At 37.5% G+C, this 20,113-nt stretch overlaps 2 protein-coding genes and 1 long non-coding RNA gene across 3 annotated transcripts in view; 1 reads left to right on the forward strand and 2 right to left on the reverse strand.

The window, feature by feature from the left end:
• Positions 1 to 16,691, reverse strand: LOC119083634. Its single transcript, XR_005088909.1, has 4 exons — positions 16,680 to 16,691; positions 14,721 to 14,725; positions 9,945 to 9,949; positions 1 to 233 (listed from the first exon to the last, which is right to left on the reverse strand). It is a non-coding gene; the product is annotated as an uncharacterized LOC119083634 (long non-coding RNA).
• LOC119083633 (CCAAT/enhancer-binding protein gamma) lies at positions 10,509 to 11,379 on the reverse strand. The gene is made up of 3 exons (XM_037193369.1): positions 11,174 to 11,379; positions 10,883 to 11,090; positions 10,509 to 10,814 (listed from the first exon to the last, which is right to left on the reverse strand). The coding sequence occupies exons 1-3, from the start codon at positions 11,252 to 11,254 to the stop codon at positions 10,762 to 10,764; spliced, it is 342 nt and encodes a 113-aa protein (XP_037049264.1). The 5' UTR covers positions 11,255 to 11,379; the 3' UTR covers positions 10,509 to 10,761.
• LOC119083632 (trimethyllysine dioxygenase, mitochondrial) overlaps positions 15,637 to 20,113 on the forward strand; it is a 10,891-nt gene continuing 6,414 nt past the window's right edge. Inside the window, exon 1 of the mRNA XM_037193367.1 lies at positions 15,637 to 16,635. Within this exon, the coding sequence (XP_037049262.1) occupies positions 15,822 to 16,635 (814 nt within the window). The 5' untranslated portion in view covers positions 15,637 to 15,821. The remainder of the gene's footprint in view (positions 16,636 to 20,113) is intronic.

The following is a 20,113-nucleotide window of genomic DNA, read 5'->3' on the forward strand; positions in this document are numbered from 1 at the left end:
TTTGTCGCACGAAAGTTCACTATAAACGCCATCTCTACCTATCTTTAAAATCACAAAACTGCTTAGAAACCTGGGCTATCTGTTTTGTGATAGCCACAACATTTTGTGAAACACAAGTGAATCATAGTCAACCATTTAAAAAAAAAGGTATCATTAGCATCGAACTATTGTGCTATGCCGCGCGTCGTGTCTGAATGGCATTACCTCCGCCCATATATTTACCTTGGAAAAATCTGAGCATTGATGATTTCAAATATAGTTGACAATGGCGATCTAAGCATTGTTGACCCCAAAATTTACCGAAATCTATCAAAATTCACCCTAAATCTCTTTGCTGAAAAAGACTGACAGTAAAAAGAAAGACTAAGCGGAGTTAGGCTTCTACTTCTCTCCGGCGTGCGGTAATTGTGCATACGTAAGTCCTACGCGAACTCAATACTGAAGATCAACGGATGTGTACAATTTTAAATTGGTGATTGTTTTTACTTGCTTTCTTCATTTTAATGTTACATTTCTTGTCGTGGTCCATGGTGCCATGATCCTATCTAGCATTAACACTCGTAAGTGAACCGTCAGAAAGCCTCTAATTATTCCCTTGACTGAAAGTCAAGGGTCTTACGCCAGAAAATACCCTAAAATGTTGGTTACCACACAATGTATGAAATTTATTGGAATTGTTGGCAACAATTTGTTGTATTGCTTGGCCTGTAATAATAAATTATTAGGATCTAATAAGTTATTAAATCTTTTGTATTGCTTCGATTAGACCAAAATGCGTTGAAAAATTCCTTTTCAACATGAAAAATGAAACGTTTAACAGTTTACATTTATAACGACGAATACAAGAACGACGCGAGACATGCTGATTTCGGCGCATCACGCTTCATCAGTACACCTATGTCTTGCCAGGACCGTGTGTATATCAGCACAACACAAACTTGAGTGAGCAATCACATCAAATGGAATGGCTTATGTACACTTTTTCGTCAACTGTTTTGAATTTGTTTTAGTTTTTTGTGTCGCTATATCTCTCACATTTAGCAAACATTGTTGGATCTCTCACATCCGAACAATTGTGAAGTTTTTTAACGGTGAACTGTATAGATTTCGGGTTACAATGGACTAGCATTGACCATTTTTTGCTTTATCTCTCACATAAAGCATTTTGTTGGATCTCTCACTTCCAACACGTGTTCCGTCTAACTGTTTACTGTTTCGGACTTCGGGTTACAATAAACGAATATTATAACTAAAAGAGTTTTGCAGCTATTATTAAAAATGATAGCTGCGGTGTTTTATTTCCTAATAATTTATTATTACAGGCCAAGCAATACAACAAATTGTTGCCAACAATTCCAATAAATTGTACTGGTGTTTTTCGAAATAAAACACCGCAGCTATCATTTTTAATAATAGCTGCAAAACTCTTTTAGTTATAATATTCGTTTATTGTAACCCGAAGTCCGAAACAGTAAACAGTTAGACGGAACACGTGTTGGAAGTGAGAGATCCAACAAAATGCTTTATGTGAGAGATAAAGCAAAAAATGGTCAATGCTAGTCCATTGTAACCCGAAATCTATACAGTTCACCGTTAAAAAACTTCACAATTGTTCGGATGTGAGAGATCCAACAATGTTTGCTAAATGTGAGAGATATAGCGACACAAAAAACTAAAACAAATTCAAAACAGTTGACGAAAAAGTGTACATAAGCCATTCCATTTGATGTGATTGCTCACTCAAGTTTGTGTTGTGCTGATATACACACGGTCCTGGCAAGACATAGGTGTACTGATGAAGCGTGATGCGCCGAAATCAGCATGTCTCGCGTCGTTCTTGTATTCGTCGTTATAAATGTAAACTGTTAAACGTTTCATTTTTCATGTTGAAAAGGAATTTTTCAACGCATTTTGGTCTAATCGAAGCAATACAAAAGATTTAATAACTTATTAGATCCTAATAATGTATGAAATGTTATCAAAAACGTAATTGTTTGTTACCATTTTTTTTTGTCATCACGATAACTTGAGTAATTCTTAACCGATTTTGATGATTTTCTTTTTAATCGACGAGGAATGGGATTCCTGAGGTTAAGTTCGAAAATGGGCCATCTCGGAATAAGGTTCTGGAAATTATTCCAGAAAAACAGGATTTTACTCTGTTGATAATTGATAATTTAATGTGTTATTCTCCAGTGACTGGAGAAAATAGTGAACAATTTAGGTTCCCAAAATTATCGATTTGACATTTGGAAGGTCAAGTTCGACGATGAACTATGTGTGAACAATTCGTCAAAAGGTTTGCCAGAAAATATAAATGCAACAAAATAATCGATTTGATAATTGATAATTAACAAGCAGCAGATACCTAAAATTACATATACAGGGTAAGCAAATAGAATGCTGTAAATACAGCTAGGTCTTTTTTTGATTTTTGTTGTGATTGATTCATGCCACACATTCAAAACTACAACGGAAGCATCATTTCGTCTAAACAACTGCAAGCAGAGATGTGGCTAAACAATGTTTCATGATCAAGAGGTACTTTATGCACGACGAGCAAATAGCAGCGGCCCAGAAGTACAGCACTGTTTGAAAGTTGACCATACTTTGACAGAGATGGCTCAATCCTACAAAGTTTGAACTTATTTGCTTACGTTTTTGTTACAATTACAAAAATCTATTGAGAAAATATCAGTCACTCAAAAGGTGCATTAGACAAAAAAAAATAGTTGAAGATCTGCAAATTTGTGTCCACACATTAAATAATTTTCCTTGGTGCTAAATCGCTTAGTTCTCTTCTTTCAATCAACTGTCTTCAATTTGTCCATAATTAGTGATCCTTAATTAGTAATCATCCGTCCATAATTCCTTTCGCCTTCTCGCTCGTCCGTCGCCATGTAAATAAGCATCTAACACACTAACGCTAAATTAAGTTGGAAAGCCGTCCGTTGCTGCAAGTGAAATATTATATTATATTTGTAATTTGTATTTTTTGAATAATAAAGTTCGTTAAGTTAAGTTAAGTCATCCGTCCATAATATTTAAATGATTCAAAGTTATTTGTAAGCTAAATTTTGGTAAAATAAAATTTCAAGAAAAAAAGAATAAATAATTTTTAATTAAACATAAAATATGTCCTCAATTGTCCTTTCCTTCCGGACCTACTCATACTTCACTAAAAATGTTATTTTAGAACAAAAGAAATGGTTAAGCTTAAAGCTTTACATCGCTGTTTCATACATATTGTTGTCTAATGGATTTTTAATTAAACCAAAAATTTGTCCTTTCTAAGTACATTCGACTAAGTATTTTTTTCTCAAATTATTTATTTCACACGCAGAATGCGTCACCACAAGAGAAATCAGTTACTTTGTAAGTTATAACACAAAGAGGTGCGTCACCTTCACCCTGATTTTATATAATATTGACAATTATGACGCTTTTTTTATGAGATAAATATTTCATGTACTGATGCTGAAAAAGATTGTTCACAGTTGAGCGCACTTGGGAACTGCCCCCAAGGCCCTGCCTGTGCCCTCTTTTCTTCCCGTAGGAATCGGCGAGGAGTTAGGTCCGAAATGTGGCAACTTTAAGGAGAGTTTGCTTATAACTGATACACAATGATCGTATAAACAGTTTCTCATTGCCTAACAAGGAGTTAGGTTAATTGATCACCTATCGAATGATCGCTAACCCGAAAGAAATTCAAAACTAATGTGAACTATATACAACATATACCGGCGGCAATGAGTGGTAAAACAAGACACATTCGCTACACACGTATGTGCTATGCAAATGGATCAAGTAAGGACACCTATCTTACCAATACCGGCGGCAATGAGTGGTAAAACAAGACACATTCGCTACACACTTATGTGCTATGCAAATGGATCAAGTAAGGACACCTATCTTACCAGTGGAAAGTTCACATTAGATACGAATTTCTTTGTAAAATTAGCTGTTACACATCGATGGGTGACAGAGAAATGACAACAGATGGTGTTGTCCCGGCCCAGACATCCGTTATCATTTCTCTGATGGCTTACAATTGACCTAACGTTGCTTCCTATCTACCCCACCCAATGTGGCAACTTTAAGGAGAGTTTGCTTATAACTGATACACAATGATCGTATAAACAGTTTCTCATTGCCTAACAAGGAGTTAGGTTAATTGATCACCTATCGAATGATCGCTAACCCGAAAGAAATTCAAAACTAATGTGAACTATATACAACGTATACCGGCGGCAATGAGTGGTAAAACAAGACACATTCGCTATACACGTATGTGCTATGCAAATGGATCAAGTAAGGACACCTATCTTACCAATACCGGCGGCAATGAGTGGTAAAACAAGACACATTCGCTACACACTTATGTGCTATGCAAATGGATCAAGTAAGGACACCTATCTTACCAGTGGAAAGTTCACATTAGATACGAATTTCTTTGTAAAATTAGCTGTTACACATCGATGGGTGACAGAGAAATGACAACAGATGGTGTTGTCCCGGCCCAGACATCCGTTATCATTTCTCTGATGGCTTACAATTGACCTAACGTTGCTTCCTATCTACCCCACCCAATGTGGCAACTTTAAGGAGAGTTTGCTTATAACGGATACACAATGATCGTATAAACAGTTTCTCATTGCCTAACAAGGAGTTAGGTTAATTGATCACCTATCGAATGATCGCTAACCCGAAAGAAATTCAAAACTAATGTGAACTATTTACAACGTATACCGGCGGCAATGAGTGGTAAAACAAGACACATTCGCTACACACGTATGTGCTATGCAAATGGATCAAGTAAGGACACCTATCTTACCAATACCGGCGGCAATGAGTGGTAAAACAAGACACATTCGCTACACACTTATGTGCTATGCAAATGGATCAAGTAAGGACACCTATCTTACCAGTGGAAAGTTCACATTAGATACGAATTTCTTTGTAAAATTAGCTGTTACACATCGATGGGTGACAGAGAAATGACAACAGATGGTGTTGTCCCGGCCCAGACATCCGTTATCATTTCTCTGATGGCTTACAATTGACCTAACGTTGCTTCCTATCTACCCCACCCAATGTGGCAACTTTAAGGAGAGTTTGCTTATAACGGATACACAATGATCGTATAAACAGTTTCTCATTGCCTAACAAGGAGTTAGGTTAATTGATCACCTATCGAATGATCGCTAACCCGAAAGAAATTCAAAACTAATGTGAACTATATACAACGTATACCGGCGGCAATGAGTGGTAAAACAAGACACATTCGCTACACACGTATGTGCTATGCAAATGGATCAAGTAAGGACACCTATCTTACCAATACCGGCGGCAATGAGTGGTAAAACAAGACACATTCGCTACACACTTATGTGCTATGCAAATGGATCAAGTAAGGACACCTATCTTACCAGTGGAAAGTTCACATTAGATACGAATTTCTTTGTAAAATTAGCTGTTACACATCGATGGGTGACAGAGAAATGACAACAGATGGTGTTGTCCCGGCCCAGACATCCGTTATCATTTCTCTGATGGCTTACAATTGACCTAACGTTGCTTCCTATCTACCCCACCCAATGCGGCAATTTTAAGGAGAGTTTGCTTATAACTGATACACAATGATCGTATAAACAGTTTCTCATTGCCTAACAAGGAGTTAGGTTAATTGATCACCTATCGAATGATCGCTAACCCGAAAGAAATTCAAAACTAATGCGAACTATATACTACAACGTATACCGGCGGCAATGAGTGGTAAAACAAGACACATTCGCTACACATGTTTGTGCTATGCAAATGGATCAAGTAAGGACACCTGTCTTACCAGTGGAAAGTTCACATTAGAATCGAATTTCTTTGCAAAATTAGCTGTTACACATCGAAGGGTGACAAATTTCCCTAACGTGATGTCCTATCCTTCGCTAAATTATTCATAACAAACTAAACCCTACAATTACCCTACTCTACCCCTCTGCGTTTTCACGGGCTTGGGACCGTTAAATAACATGTGAAGCGTGCTATTTAGCCGCATTAGTAGATATTGCTGTCATTCAAGCGACCGACATTAAAACCTAGATCGCAATATAAGTATGCACACAACACATATCAACTAGCATAGCAAACAATATCAGCACAACCAAACATACCACACAGTGCAACAATTCTCTTCTGTATCCTTATTATACATGAGTGGCTCTCCGGATAACAAAAACAGCAGTACTTTGCTTTGATTGGTTTACTCTTTGACAGCTGATCACCGACTAAAGTATGTCCTTGTTTCGGCAGAGATGTTTACTCTTTGACAGCCAATCATCGACTGAAGTATACCATTGTTCTGGCAGAGATGTTTACTCTTTGACAGCCAATCATCGACTTAAGTATGTCCTTGTTTTCAGAGATGTTTACTCTTTGACAGCCAATCATCGACTAAAGTATGTCCTTGTTTTGGCAGTGATGTTTACTCTTTGACAGCCAATCATCGACTTAAGTATGTCCTTGTTTTCAGAGATGTTTACTCTTTGACAGAAAATCACCGACTAAAGTATGTCCTTGTTTCGGCAGAGATGTTTACTCTTTGACAGCCAATCATCGACTGAAGTATACCATTGTTCTGGCAGAGATGTTTACTCTTTGACAGCCAATCATCGACTTAAGTATGTCCTTGTTTTCAGAGATGTTTACTCTTTGACAGCCAATCATCGACTAAAGTATGTCCTTGTTTTGACAGTGATGTTTACTCTTTGACAGCCAATCATCGACTTAAGTATGTCCTTGTTTTCAGAGATGTTTACTCTTTGACAGCTAATCATCGACTGGTAATCATTGTTTTGGCAGAGATGTTTTCTCTTTGACAGAAAATCATCGACTAAAGTATGTCCTTGTTTTGGCAGAGATATTTACTCTTTAACAGCCAATCATCGACTGAAGTATACCATTGTTTTTCAGAGATGTTTACTCTTTGACAGCCACTCATCGACTGAAGTAAACCATTGTTTTTCAGAGATGTTTACTCTTTGACAGACAATCATCGACTGAAGTATGTCCTTGTTTTGGCAGAGTTGTTTTCTCTTTGACAGCCAATCACCGACTAAAGTATGTCCTTGTTTTGGCAGAGATGTTTACTCTTTGACAGCCAGACATCGACTGAAGTATACCATTGTTTTGGCAGAGATGTTTACTCTTTGACAGCCAATCATCGACTGATGTAAACCATTGTTTTTCAGAGATGTTTACTCTTTAAGAGACAATCATCGACTGAAGTAAACAATTGTTTTTCAGAGATGTTTACTCTTTGACAGACAATCATCGACTGAAGTATGTCCTTGTTTTGGCAGAGTTGTTTTCTCTTTGACAGCCAATCACCGACTAAAGTATGTCCTTGTTTTGGCAGAGATATTTACTCTTTGACAGCCACTCATCGACTGAAGTATACCATTGTTTTGGCAGAGATGTTTGCTCTTTGACAGACAACCATCGACTGAAGTATGTCCTTGTTTTGGCAGAGATGTTTACTCTTTGACAGCCAATCATCGACTAAAGTATGTCCTTTTTTTGGCAGAGATGTTTACTCTTTGACAGCCAGACATCGACTGAAGTATACCATTGTTTTGGCAGAGATGTTTGCTCTTTGACAGACAACCATCGACTGAAGTATGTCCTTGTTTTGGCAGAGATGTTTACTCTTTGACAGCTGATCACCGACTAAAGTTTATCCTTGTTTTGGCAGAGATGTTTACTCTTTGACAGCTGATCACCGACTAAAGTATGTCTTTGTTTTGGTAGAGATGTTTACTCTTTGACAGCCAATCATCGACTGAAGTATACCATTGTTTTGGCAGAGATGTTTACTCTTTGACAGCTGATCACCGACTAAAGTATGTCTTTGTTTTGGCAGAGATGTTTACTCTTTGACAGCCAATCACCGACTGAAGTATACCATTGTTTTGGCAGAGATGTTTACTCTTTGACAGCTGATCACCGACTAAAGTATGTCCTTGTTTTGACAGAGATGTTTACTCTTTGACAGCCAATCATCGACTGAAGTATACTATTGTTTTGGCGGAGATGTCTACTCTTTGAGAGCCAATCATCGACTGAATGTCCTTGATTTGGCAGAGATGTTTACTCTTTGACAGCTCATCACATATTGAAGTTAGTTTATAGCATATCAAAAACTAAATTATTGTATCGCTGATAGTGATTTAAGATGCTTAGGAAGTTTAAGAATGAAAAATAAGCTGATCAAAATTACATTGCAATAATTGTCAGTCAAGGGACCTGACCCACCCAAAAGGTGGGACCTAGTTGATCCATGTTTGCGTGTACAATTATATGCATTATAGGTGAATGCTTGACTCTTAACAAGATAAATGCCAATTTTGATTTCATCCGCGTCCAAATAATTTTTATGTCAATGCTAGGAGCAGCGCTATACGTATGGTCTTATGTGAATTTGACGGTACATGAGATCAGGGTTCTGACTTAGATGCCATGTCACAAATTAAGTGGATTTTTCCCTTATAATCATCGAAACTGCTTCTTCTAATGTTTTAAGTATCGTCTAGCGTTTTAGATACTTTAGATACTATTACTTCGTTTGCTTTAGCACACTTTTTGCTATGGTACAGGACTGAGAGTTCATCGCTTATTTTTTACATCGTTTCAGTGTTCCAGTAATTCATCAAAACTTGCAATGTAAGGGACCATTTACAAAGTATGCACAACAGCACAACCAATACTCTCTCTAGCATCCAAACTCTCTCAAAAAATCGATGTAGGGGGGAAAATAAGTTTGAGAAACGCTGATTTTTAATATGACTTAAAACCAACAACAACAACACGAGCGAACAAAGTAGCAGTGATTCATAAACGTATCTACCACCTTAATAATTGTAGTTTGGTTGCTAGGAAGAGTGTTGGCACAACACAACACAGATTTTAGAACGCCTCTCCCATTTCGAACTGTTTTGGCAACTCCGGAGTTCAGCCTTCATATTTGATTATTGACGCTCTCATCTTTCAAATTAATCATAAGCTCGTCTTCATTTGAAACCTCATAGTGTCAAGAAATAATCGAGAGTCAGTTAAAACGCAAGGCTGATTCAGCAGTTGCCGAAACCGTTCGAAATGGTGGAAAAATTCGTTCGCAGTTTTTTTTAAATTTTTGGCAATTTTTTGGAAATTTTGGAAAAAATTTCCAAAAATAAGCCCTGGCCTCTCCATCCGTACACAAAAATGGCGAAAGATTCGAAAATGAAGCATGCGCTTTATCGAAATATCCTCTCCGTCGTCAACAGACGAAAGATTGAAGCGCGACTCAAGACACAAGTGAAGAACATAATATAGTACACACAGTATCAGATAGCAGTAGATAAGACTCAATTCCTTTTTCCTTTTAAATCGTGGCTGAAATGAAAAATCCTGATTGGGCTAACCCGATATTTTCGCAGCATTTTTTCCGATTAAAATGAATTTGTTTTGATCTCGACCTGTGGTTACCAAACCATACTGAAGTAAACGTCAGGTTCTTTCAGGGTGATCCTGAAATCTTATGTTCGCTTTCAGGTCAGGACCAAGTTCAAGAAATCCTGATCAGGTGGTTCAATTGCATTGCTATAGATCATTTTCATTATACGGTACTCGTCAACGTAACCCACTTATTTTTTCGTCAAGCAGTCCTTAACCTCATTTATCTGACGTTAACTGCGTTCAATTTACTGGTTTTTACATGAAAATCGTTCGTTAAATTCATTCGATGTTTTTCGAAATGTCTGACAGCTGGGATCGTGTCTGACGTTTACAAGGTCATGAAAATGATGTATTTAATCATGTCGCCAGGTCTACTGTCTGCGAATCAAAATTGGTAGATGCAGTCACGCTTCATTATAAACTTCGGAGTCCTTTTTACAAGTAGTTGCAATCACATCAGCTCTGGCAATAGCGTTCTTGTTCTCCTATTATATCAAACTGTATGATGAAGCGATAGATTTTGTATCAAACAAATGAAGTACAGTCCAAGGTAAATACCTTGGTACAGTCGACGCAACGTTATGAGACATATGAACAGTTTTGTTTGGATGAGCGGATCAGCTGGAAAATTATTTCAGAATTTTTCGGAACTTTTTCGGAATTTTTTCAGAATTTTCGGAATTTTCAGAATTAAAATTCTCTAAAGTCTCTGAGGGGAATGGAGTTTTGAAACTAAAGGTAAAATCTATTACAATTTAGTACTTTTATTCATCAAAATTCTGCTGTCACTGAATTATTTTTTCATGAACAAACTTCACTGCTGTGACATTCCATGGGAATGAATCAATGTGAAGTTGTTAGACGAAAAAATAGTCCAGTGAGATTAAAGTACTATGAAAAAATGTGGCGCCTCTACAGTCCAACCGACTAGGCGAATACTCCACCTGATTCAATGATTTTTTCTTGCCATAGGGGGCTTTTAACTAAGGAATGACCATGTCCATCCAACTGAAAACCCATTTTAGAATTTCAAATATTTGCTGTATTTGCTGCTCAGTGTGGCAATGTTCAAAATTGTAACAATGGTAAATATAAATTGTGTTCAGGCGCGTACAAACTTGCGTGGGCGCTTCAATGGTGAGTGTACTTTACGTGTAAATTGCACTTTTCGGCCACTTATTGAGCACACGCCTGGAATGCAGTCAGAAATTTTACGTAAAATTAAATTCATTCCGCTGTCTCGGTTCGGTTCTGTTAATCTACGGTCCTACATCATCCCTTACTGGTTGTCGGTTTTTCGTTATCGTTTTGTTCATCGTCGTCATCTGAAAGCAGAAGGAATCGTTAGAAAAGGTAAATGATTTCAGTTGTAACCGAGCTGTATTTTCCGTACCAGCAAGTAATCTACGAAGCTCTGCATTGGTGAGTTTCTCCGCCTTTGTCTGTGCTTGTGCCAGAAACAGATCCTTCAAGAACTTCAGATCTTTTGTGAGATTTTTTATCTTTTCCTCCAGCACCTGATTTTTGATCTTAAGATCCTTCACTTTGGCTTGTGTCAATTGTGTACGCTGCTTGGACTTGACGCGGCTGCGTTTCACTGCCTTTTTGGATGGATTACGATTTTTGTTTTTATTTTTGGTTCAGACAAAATGACAAAATGAAAGTCGATCGGATTGCAACTCACCTGGTTGTTTCTGTCTCGCTTTGTACGATAATCCTCATCATCTTCGGATGTGACACTTGTTCCTTTCCGTTTTGAGGGCATAATTTTGTCGATTGTGATGTTAATGAAACGCGAATAGAAATTGCAAATTACCGAATTTACAGTAAAACACTTGTGATTCACTTTTGTTATCTTTTTATTGCGAAATTCTTTTGACACTTGACATTCAACACAGGGTCGTACAGACGACACGTTCGCAGGGCTCGCCAGCCAGTGTTGACAACTTCTCACAAAGTCCCAGTAAGAATTTCTGCTTCGATATTTGATGATATTTGGCGGCGAAAATTGTTTAAAATTCTTTGAAACGAGGTTTGATTGGAAAGACACTCCGAATCAATTGACGTACATGGTTTGGACGATTGAGTCAATGAATCGTCCCAAAGAGAATATGTATGAAAGTGTCTTCATTTTTGGTCCCGTCGCATGAACAGTCTAAAGAAGATAGATGAAGGCTGTACATACAAGACCAAGGACTGTAAGGCTGTAAACGTTTGGGAGGTCCCGCAGATCGCGGGCACATGTAAACAAAATTCACATCTTCCTGGTAACAATGTCATCACAAAACGTGAATTTTTGTATGTGAAATCCGCTATTTTATCATCATGTGTGGTGTGTAACTTAAAGTTACGCAACATTGCCATGTTGAATGACCAACCCTAATCTTTGAATTAAGTAGTTCGTCGCTCGTTTTTCGTGTGTTTTTTTCTACCAATTTTTTTGATTAAATCTAATCCGCATTTGCCAATCACACCGGAGGTTTCCGTTTGGAACGAATATAAATTGGCTCATCAAATCGGTCTAATGATCAAATTTATCAGCTTCTGCTTTTTTCGCTGCCCAATCCAATTCAGTGCACGGCTGGAAGAAACAGTTTCCGATTGCGTACTCAAGCGAGCTCAACAAAAAGTAGTGAACCAGCTGCTGCAGTCGAACAAAGTCATCCGAAACCGAACCGATTTTCAAGGCCAACGTTTAACGGTGGAAACTGAGGCTGAACGAATTTTAAATAAAAGTGTAAGTTAACATCCCGGGTTCAGAGTTCCCACGACTTAGGAAGGCTCCTAAAATTAGGAATTTTAGGAAATTTTAACGGTAATTTTAGGAGAATTTTAGGAGATTTTGCAAGTAATTTTAGGAGTATTTTAGGAGATTTGATAAAGGTTTTATAAGTAATTTCAATTAGGGGTGTGCGATGGATATAGGATCGAGACAGGCATAGTCCACAAAAAATTGTTATCATCCCTAGATGTCAAAAACTCGATTTTCTCAATTGAGCCATTTTGCCTCAATTTTAGACCAAACAAACACTCACGAAACAAACATTTCTCACATGATTTTCAAAAACTTTTTTGTTCTGGATAGCCTACAACATTCGCAAGAATTTAAGCCCACTTGAGCAAAGATCGAATTATTTTCTTGATAGAATTTCCGAATTTTCAAGTTTAAAATCCACTCAATTTTTCATAGTCGGCAAACTTTGACGACTCACCAAAAATACCTTCTCGACAAACTTCGCCTGGATTTAATTTTTTCTTGTAGCACTGGACTCCAATTAGTAGAATAAGACTAATGCAGCTAACAAAGATCTCAAAGAATGTTTTTGGTAGAAGTCGAAGTAGGTGGAAGACCGAAAACTAAAAAATTTAGCTTCTATGATTTGTCTCAGGTTGTAAATGAATTTTTAAAATTTACGCCAGTCTCGATCCTTTCTCCATCGTACACCCCTAATTGACAAAAAGTTTTTTTTTTATCAAAGCATCGTTTTCCTTATGTAGTTCAATAATTGAAACTTTTATGGTTTACACTTTTTTGACGCCAGTTAAGACCAGCAACTTGGTATTTATCAGTTGTTTCTTGTCGACTGGACCCTTCTTTCAAGTTAACAAGATTCACCATAATTTTGGTCGAAGTGCGACGATAGTCGCATCTACTAACAAGCTGAGATCCTCGAGAATATATTTGTTTTCGCTAAATCCACGTTCAGGATCGCTGTTTGCATGACTCAAAGAAAAGACTGTTTTCAAATTCATTGCAGCGTAATTAAAAAAATTCTTTGATAGTGTGGGCTATTTTTAGGAATTTTAGGAGTTTTAGAAGATTTTAGGAGATTTTAGGAGGAGTGGGAACTCTGCGGGTTTTTTCATAAGAGAGTCGAGAGTCGGCGGAGGGAAGTGCTATTCAAATAAACAAGTTTTAGCAAAATTCCCTGAGCTGTTTCTGAGAACCAGCATCAGCGTCAGTCAGGAGCCAGGGCTAGTGAGACACTGAGGACTTAAGACTGACATTGGAATTGATAGAAGGACAAATTCTAAGATATGCGTGTCGATTTAGCGGATTTACCCTTCGCCCAAAGTACGAGAGTCTTACCATCTGGTCGGGAGCAATCAGTAGGTTCACGTTTGCAAGGAATTTCGGCTGATCGGAATGCTCGTTGAATTAAATCATTTCCTGATACATGGGTCGGAAGTGTGGTTGAAAAATGTACTGAAAGAATTTAACGGAAGAAGGCCGAATCATCTGCTATTTGTGACGAAAATTTCTTGAGTCAATCATGGGCGCGCGTTAGCATAGCGCCCGTGACGCAAGTCCTATTACTAGAAAAAATGTAAAAAAAAAAAATTTGTCGTAGACTGCAGAACCATATATACAGTAAATATTGAAGTTCTTCAATTCAAAGACAAATGACTCCAAATTACCATTAAAAAAGACTAGGCGTCCGTACGAGTTCAACGAGCTATCACACGTTCTTGCAGCTTAAAATTTGGCCACGCAAAAAATCTTCCAAGAAGCCCCATTTCCATACATTTTGGTCAATTTCAGTACTTTAAACGAAATGAAAAAATCCTACGTTACTTTGTTAGTCCGTCCGTCCGTGTTTCCTATCTTCTAAAGTCTTCTTTAGATTTTGTTGAAATTTTGGGAGTAGATTCTAGTCGTCATTCTAAGACATTCCAGAAAAAAAAATTTGGGGGGAACCGGCCTCGTTTCGGAGCTAGGGCTCCTCGAAGTTCCCATATAGGCCCCATATAAGAATACCTTTAAGTGTGTGTGTGTGGATGGGTATGGTAGAACAAATTTGTTCGCTTTTGGTATTTGGTAAGCTCTGCTCGCCTCAATTTTTTTCCCTAAATTTAGTATTTTTAAAATTTTTAAATTTTTCAAAATTTTTAAAATTTTTAAAATTTTTCAATTTTTTTTTAATTTTTCAAAATTTGTCAAAATTTTTAAAAATTTTTAAAAATTTTTACATTTTATAAATTTTGCAAAATTTTTTATTTTTTAAATTTTTAAATTTTTTTTAAATTTTTCAAAGTTTTTTAAATTTTTTAAAATTTTTTAAAAAAATTTCAAATTTTTTAAATTTTTCAAATTTTTCAATTTTTTCAAATTTTTTCAATTTACTAATTCTTCCAAAAGAACTGATATCAGTCAAAAAACACTTAAAAGAGTAAAAGTGACGCAAGTCCCTGTGCATACTTCCAAAACAACTGATATCGCTGGAGGTGACGCATTCTGCGCTTGTACGCAAAAACTGTAACAGCAAAAATTTGACCAAAGAAATTCTAGAAACAAAATTTTACCAAAAAAATTTTGCGTCACAAGTGGCAGATGTTGAGGAAAGTACTTTTAAGAATTTTTTTTTAATAGGCAAGAATATGTCCTAATACGTCCGAACCATCTGCCACTTTGTGACGCAAATTTTTTTTTGGTAAAATTTTGTTTCTAGAATTTCTTTGGTCAAATTTTTGCTGTTACAGTTTTTGCGTACAAGCGCAGAATGCGTCACCTCCAGCGATATCAGTTGTTTTGGAAGTATGCACAGGGACTTGCGTCACTTTTACTCTTTTAAGTGTTTGTTGACTGATTTTTTGTTGGTAAAACTTTTGCCTACGGCGCAGAATGCGTAAGACCTGCGTCACATTTACCAACACATGGAGCCCTACTTTCGGATGAATATAATTTTTTTAATGTTACAAGTATTCCCTTCGTTAGGTTGTCCCGGATTTGAAGGTTTGAATCGATCCTTACATAATCATAATTTATTCAACAATTATTATTGCACAAGCTATGTTCAACTTACAGCCAAGGTTGTATTTTGCTACTTTACTTAACTTTTGCAACTTTTCGTAATAGGTCTCTTCCAAGGTCGTTCAAAATGTCAATCGTCATCCACAGAGAAGCCTACACAACCTCACTTTGAAGTTTTAATGAACAAATTTGTTTAAGTTGCGGTTATGTTTGCTTCTGTGGATGACGGTCGGTTGTTTTCGGCCTGTCAAAATTCATTTTTACCGTACGATGGAAGAAACCTATTGTCAGTTTGAGATTGGTGTTTTTGAAAAAAATCCCGCTTCAAAAAAACTGGGCTTCGTTATTCTAACCGCTTCTAACTTCATTGACTCCTTTGCTTGTAGAGGTTTGACCGGTTTGACATTTAAGATTGTTGTTGGTAAACATATTTTTGTGTGAACAGTCCGCGATTTTTAACCAGTTTAAGCATGAAACAGTTTAAATTTCCAACGGTTTGGCTCGTCCTCTGCCCTGGCTCATAAAATCGCATTGATGTACGGTCGTTATAGCAAATAATTATTTCGCATATCCGCAAAAAATGGCACAAAAGGAACACATAAAGCGTCTGTGCCTGATTCCATTGTGCAAAAATGAACGATTCGATTTGGTCCACAAATTTCCGATGGACAATCAACGGGCGGAGGAATGGCGTCGTGCAATCAACATTCCAGAAATTAACAGCCTCCCTCTGGATGTGCTAAGAAAACGGACCATATGCAGCAAGCACTTCCGCAGAGAGGATTACAAAAACGTCGAATCAAGGAGCCTAAACAAAACCGCTGTCCCCTCGTTAAATTTCAGAGAAGCGCAAAGCACAGAGAGCTCGAATGAAACGGTAAAGGGCCAGACCTTAATGGTCGGTGTGTCGAGTGATGCTCATCGTCGAGATGTGTGCCTCATGAAAGATAAAATGGAACCAGCAGGATCGATGGACAGTAACGGTTCAGGAACAACATCGAGAAAGAATGTGGAGCGCAAACAGTTGTTTAAGCTCGTGCCCAATTCAGACAATGCAGCAACTACATACAGTGACGCAGCACCTTTATCCAAACGTCGTGTCGTCGTATCAAATCGAGTGCCAGACATAAACATTCAATGCGATGACTTGTCTTTGATATCGTCCAAAACCGATTTAAAAACGCTAGACGGCCAGTACGTAAATGTGACATTATTGCCGGTGGTCGATGTGAATGATGATCCAATTACAATAATCGATCAGTCGTCTCAGCTGGATTTTTTGGCGACGAAAACTGCGCTCAATTACATTGAAGATGCGGATTTATATGCGAACGAAATAATCGCCGACCCATATGCAACCGAAATGGTCGAACAGCTGAACGCATCGTATCTGAGTAAGTGAACATTTGCACGCAATTGACATTACTTTCCGATTTACGATACGAAATACTCGAGCAATAAGGTTTGGATAAAGCTAAATTGTTTGTTTAAACAATTGAAGTACTGGATTCTGTGTCAAAGATTAGGCGACACTTTGAATAACAGAAGTAACGGTACACTTGCCGTTTTTAGCAGGTTAATAACATTTAATGTAAGCAAGTAATTGGGTTACATCTACAGGCTAGCAACTGTGATGGCCTAATGTCTCCTTGGCCCATAACCTGTTGATTTTATTCTATAAAAGACTTAATACGAATGTCATTCACGACAAACTCAATTATGCACAAAACATTTCGTTCAAGTCAAACTAATGCTAACATTTAAGTCATTGTTCATTCGGATTGTATATTCAACAAATTTCTGTGCTTCAGTCATCAAGCCACGGTTGATAAAGGCTTTCGCCCAAGACGAAACACATTTACTCTCGGACTTTCAATCACCTTCCATGGCATAAAGACCACATGAGGAATCATGAAATTAGATTTTTTTTTTTAATTTCATGTCTGGCATACGAATATGCCAAGTATTTGAATTTTCATTTTGTCAGGAAGTCCAGTCGGGAATAAAGATGTAATTTTCAAAATTTCAATGTTCCACCAGCACCTCAATTTTGACACCAATAAAGTATATCACCGATTAAGGCTCGGAATATGGTCAGGTTGTATTCAACCTGAAGCCAGGTTACCTAAACCCTGATTGATTGAACTTTCACCTGACCTGACTGAACCTGAAATCGATTTGATCTGCCAAATAATAACCTGAACTGACTGACCTGGCTTTTCAAGTTACCTGAATTTTTATCTAAAATTTTTCACGCCAGGTTAGCAGTAAATCTGGTCAGGTTCAGATAATTTTAGTAAGGAACCTGACCTGAAACTTTTCTGGTCTACAGTTTCAGGTTTCCTTCTAGGTCAAAAGCGACCTGTTTCGAATCTTATCTCCGATGTCAGTTATTACACTAAAATACGGAAATGAGAGCAATTTCTCGTCTTCGATAAAGATATATGACATAGATATCAAACCGTGACACTATGAGGAGTAGGGCGTATCGAATTTTTAGAATTTTAAGGGCCGCGATAGCCTGTTTTCGGAAAACGTAGATCATTGAAAACTAATTCCAGGCATATGGTTGATGGATCCGAAGGTGCCCGGGAAGAAGTCCCCCTGGACGACTTTAACTTTCAAATGGTCATAACTCGGAAAGTTGAGAGTATTTCTGAAAACAATGTTCTAGCAGAATGTAGAGCGTTAAAAACTCTACAAAACTGCCAAAGAAACCGATGGTCCAAAAGGTGTGTCTGTCGAGGTTTTCTAACATCGAAAGTTCAAAATTTGGGTTTTTGACTTTTATTTCCTGAGAGACAAATTATTAAGTTTAGCTTTTGGCATGAGGTTGTAGAGGAGGTCGAGTACTACCAGTACACTAGGCATTGTCCCGGTCGGCGATCCATCCGAAACCACTTTTTCAACATTAATGAATGAACTTTTTAAGTGTACCCACGTTTGTGGGTCAAATAACTAATTGAATCGATTATTTGTTGTTTTTCTCACAAATTTCACTTTCTCAGATTTTGTAGTATAAAATGTGCGACATCGAGATCCAAATATTTTGTAAAAGAGTTCAGCTACTGTTATGGAATATTATGTGCACTTACTGGCCAAGGTTACCTCGACTCAGCAACACCGGTTACAGTGTCTGCACTGGCTTCGTGGGCGACGTGGGTACACTTAAAAAGTTCATTCATTAATGTTGAAAATGTGGTTTCGGATGGATCGCCGACCGGGACAATGCCTAGTGTACTGGTAGTACTCGACCTCCTCTACAACCTCATGCCAAAAGCTAAACTTAATAATTTGTCTCTCAGGAAATAAAAGTCAAAAACGAAAATGCCGAACTTTCGATGTTAGAAAACCTCGACAGACACACCTTTTGGACCATCGGTTTCTTTGGCAGTTTTGTAGAGTTTTTAACGCTCTACATCCTGAACATTGTTTTCAAAAATACTCTCAACTTTCCGAGTTATGACCATTTGAAAATTAAAGTCGTCCGGGGGGACTTCTTCCCGGGCACCTTCGGATCCATCAACCATATGCCTGGACTTAGTTTTCAATGATCTACGTTTTCCGCACACAGGCTATCGCGACCCTTAAAATTCTCAAAATTCGATACGCCCTAATGAGGAGGAGCCACGTACGTACTCAATGGACACACATAGGATCTGGTATGGAGAAGACATTCAATTCAACAACGTAAAACATGCAATTTCTAAAATCTGTTTTGACCAGACTGATAACGTCATGAATGAATGAGTGTTCTATTGATTCAGTTCAGAGCTAAACGTGAAATGAGACATTGATTTTCCCTCATTAAACGATATTCGATCAAATAAAAAAGTCCATTCTCGTCAATTCAAATTCAGTTTTTTTTTCCATCATTTCGAACACACGCAATTAAAAATTTCAAATTATGTTCGTAGAAATCGATCAAAACAGTCAAGCTTGTCGCTTTTTGTGTTTATTGCCGAAAATATAAAATTTATTTTTCTGCTTAAATGTTTGGACAATTGTTTTCCTACACATCGCCACAGTTGCTGCTTACCCAAATATACAAATATTACAGTGATCCTAATGTTAATATAGGTTTTATCGTTGACGTGAAGAGACAATTGCACCTTTTTCTCAATGTGTCTTTTCTGTCGGTTCATTCAATATTTGTTTTTGGCTCTTTTTTCGGTTCGAATGGAAATTAAATAAACGACAACTTACCGTCGTCGTATTATTTTTAGCAGATTAAATGTTGGTTCCCATGTCGTCTCATTCTCTGATTTTCCGATGGGAAATATTCGTCGTTGTTGCCGTTGTCAACAAATGCCTTTTTACGTATGTTAAAAGAAACGGTTGAAGATTTCGATAATATAAGTCGCACCAACGCAAATTTCTAATTTCCTTAAGCTGTAAAATCCATGTTACTTCGGAAACGTAGCGAGCATCTTCACATTTTTTGTTTGCTACAAGATCTTTTACTTCATTTTTCTCAACATGCATTTTGCTAGAAAAAGAGTACGTTTCCCAGAGCTCATATCTCATCTTCACATTCGTTGTCGATAACTGGAAGTCATTCCAGAATTGAGAAAATCATGTGCATTTACTAGGTAAAGTCATACTAATGGCAATGGTCGTATAAATTGTAGTAGTTTCAGTTAGAGTCGCTATGGAATCTTTTACATAACAAGGGATAAAAATATGAAAAGTAGAGTTTTTGTATGTACCTTGTTGGTCCGAGGAGTAGCTGATGTCAACAAACACGCGAAAACGGCAATTTTCATCTTTTTATCCCAAGTTATGTAGGGTGAGCGTACCAATTAGAGATGAGCGGGCCGCCCGAAATACATCGGCCCGACCCGGCCCGATCGGGTTCGGGTCCGGGTTTTG

The sequence above is a fragment of the Bradysia coprophila genome, unplaced genomic scaffold (genome assembly GCF_014529535.1).
Source record: "Bradysia coprophila strain Holo2 unplaced genomic scaffold, BU_Bcop_v1 contig_70, whole genome shotgun sequence".
Classification (NCBI taxonomy): Eukaryota; Metazoa; Arthropoda; class Insecta; order Diptera; family Sciaridae; genus Bradysia; species Bradysia coprophila.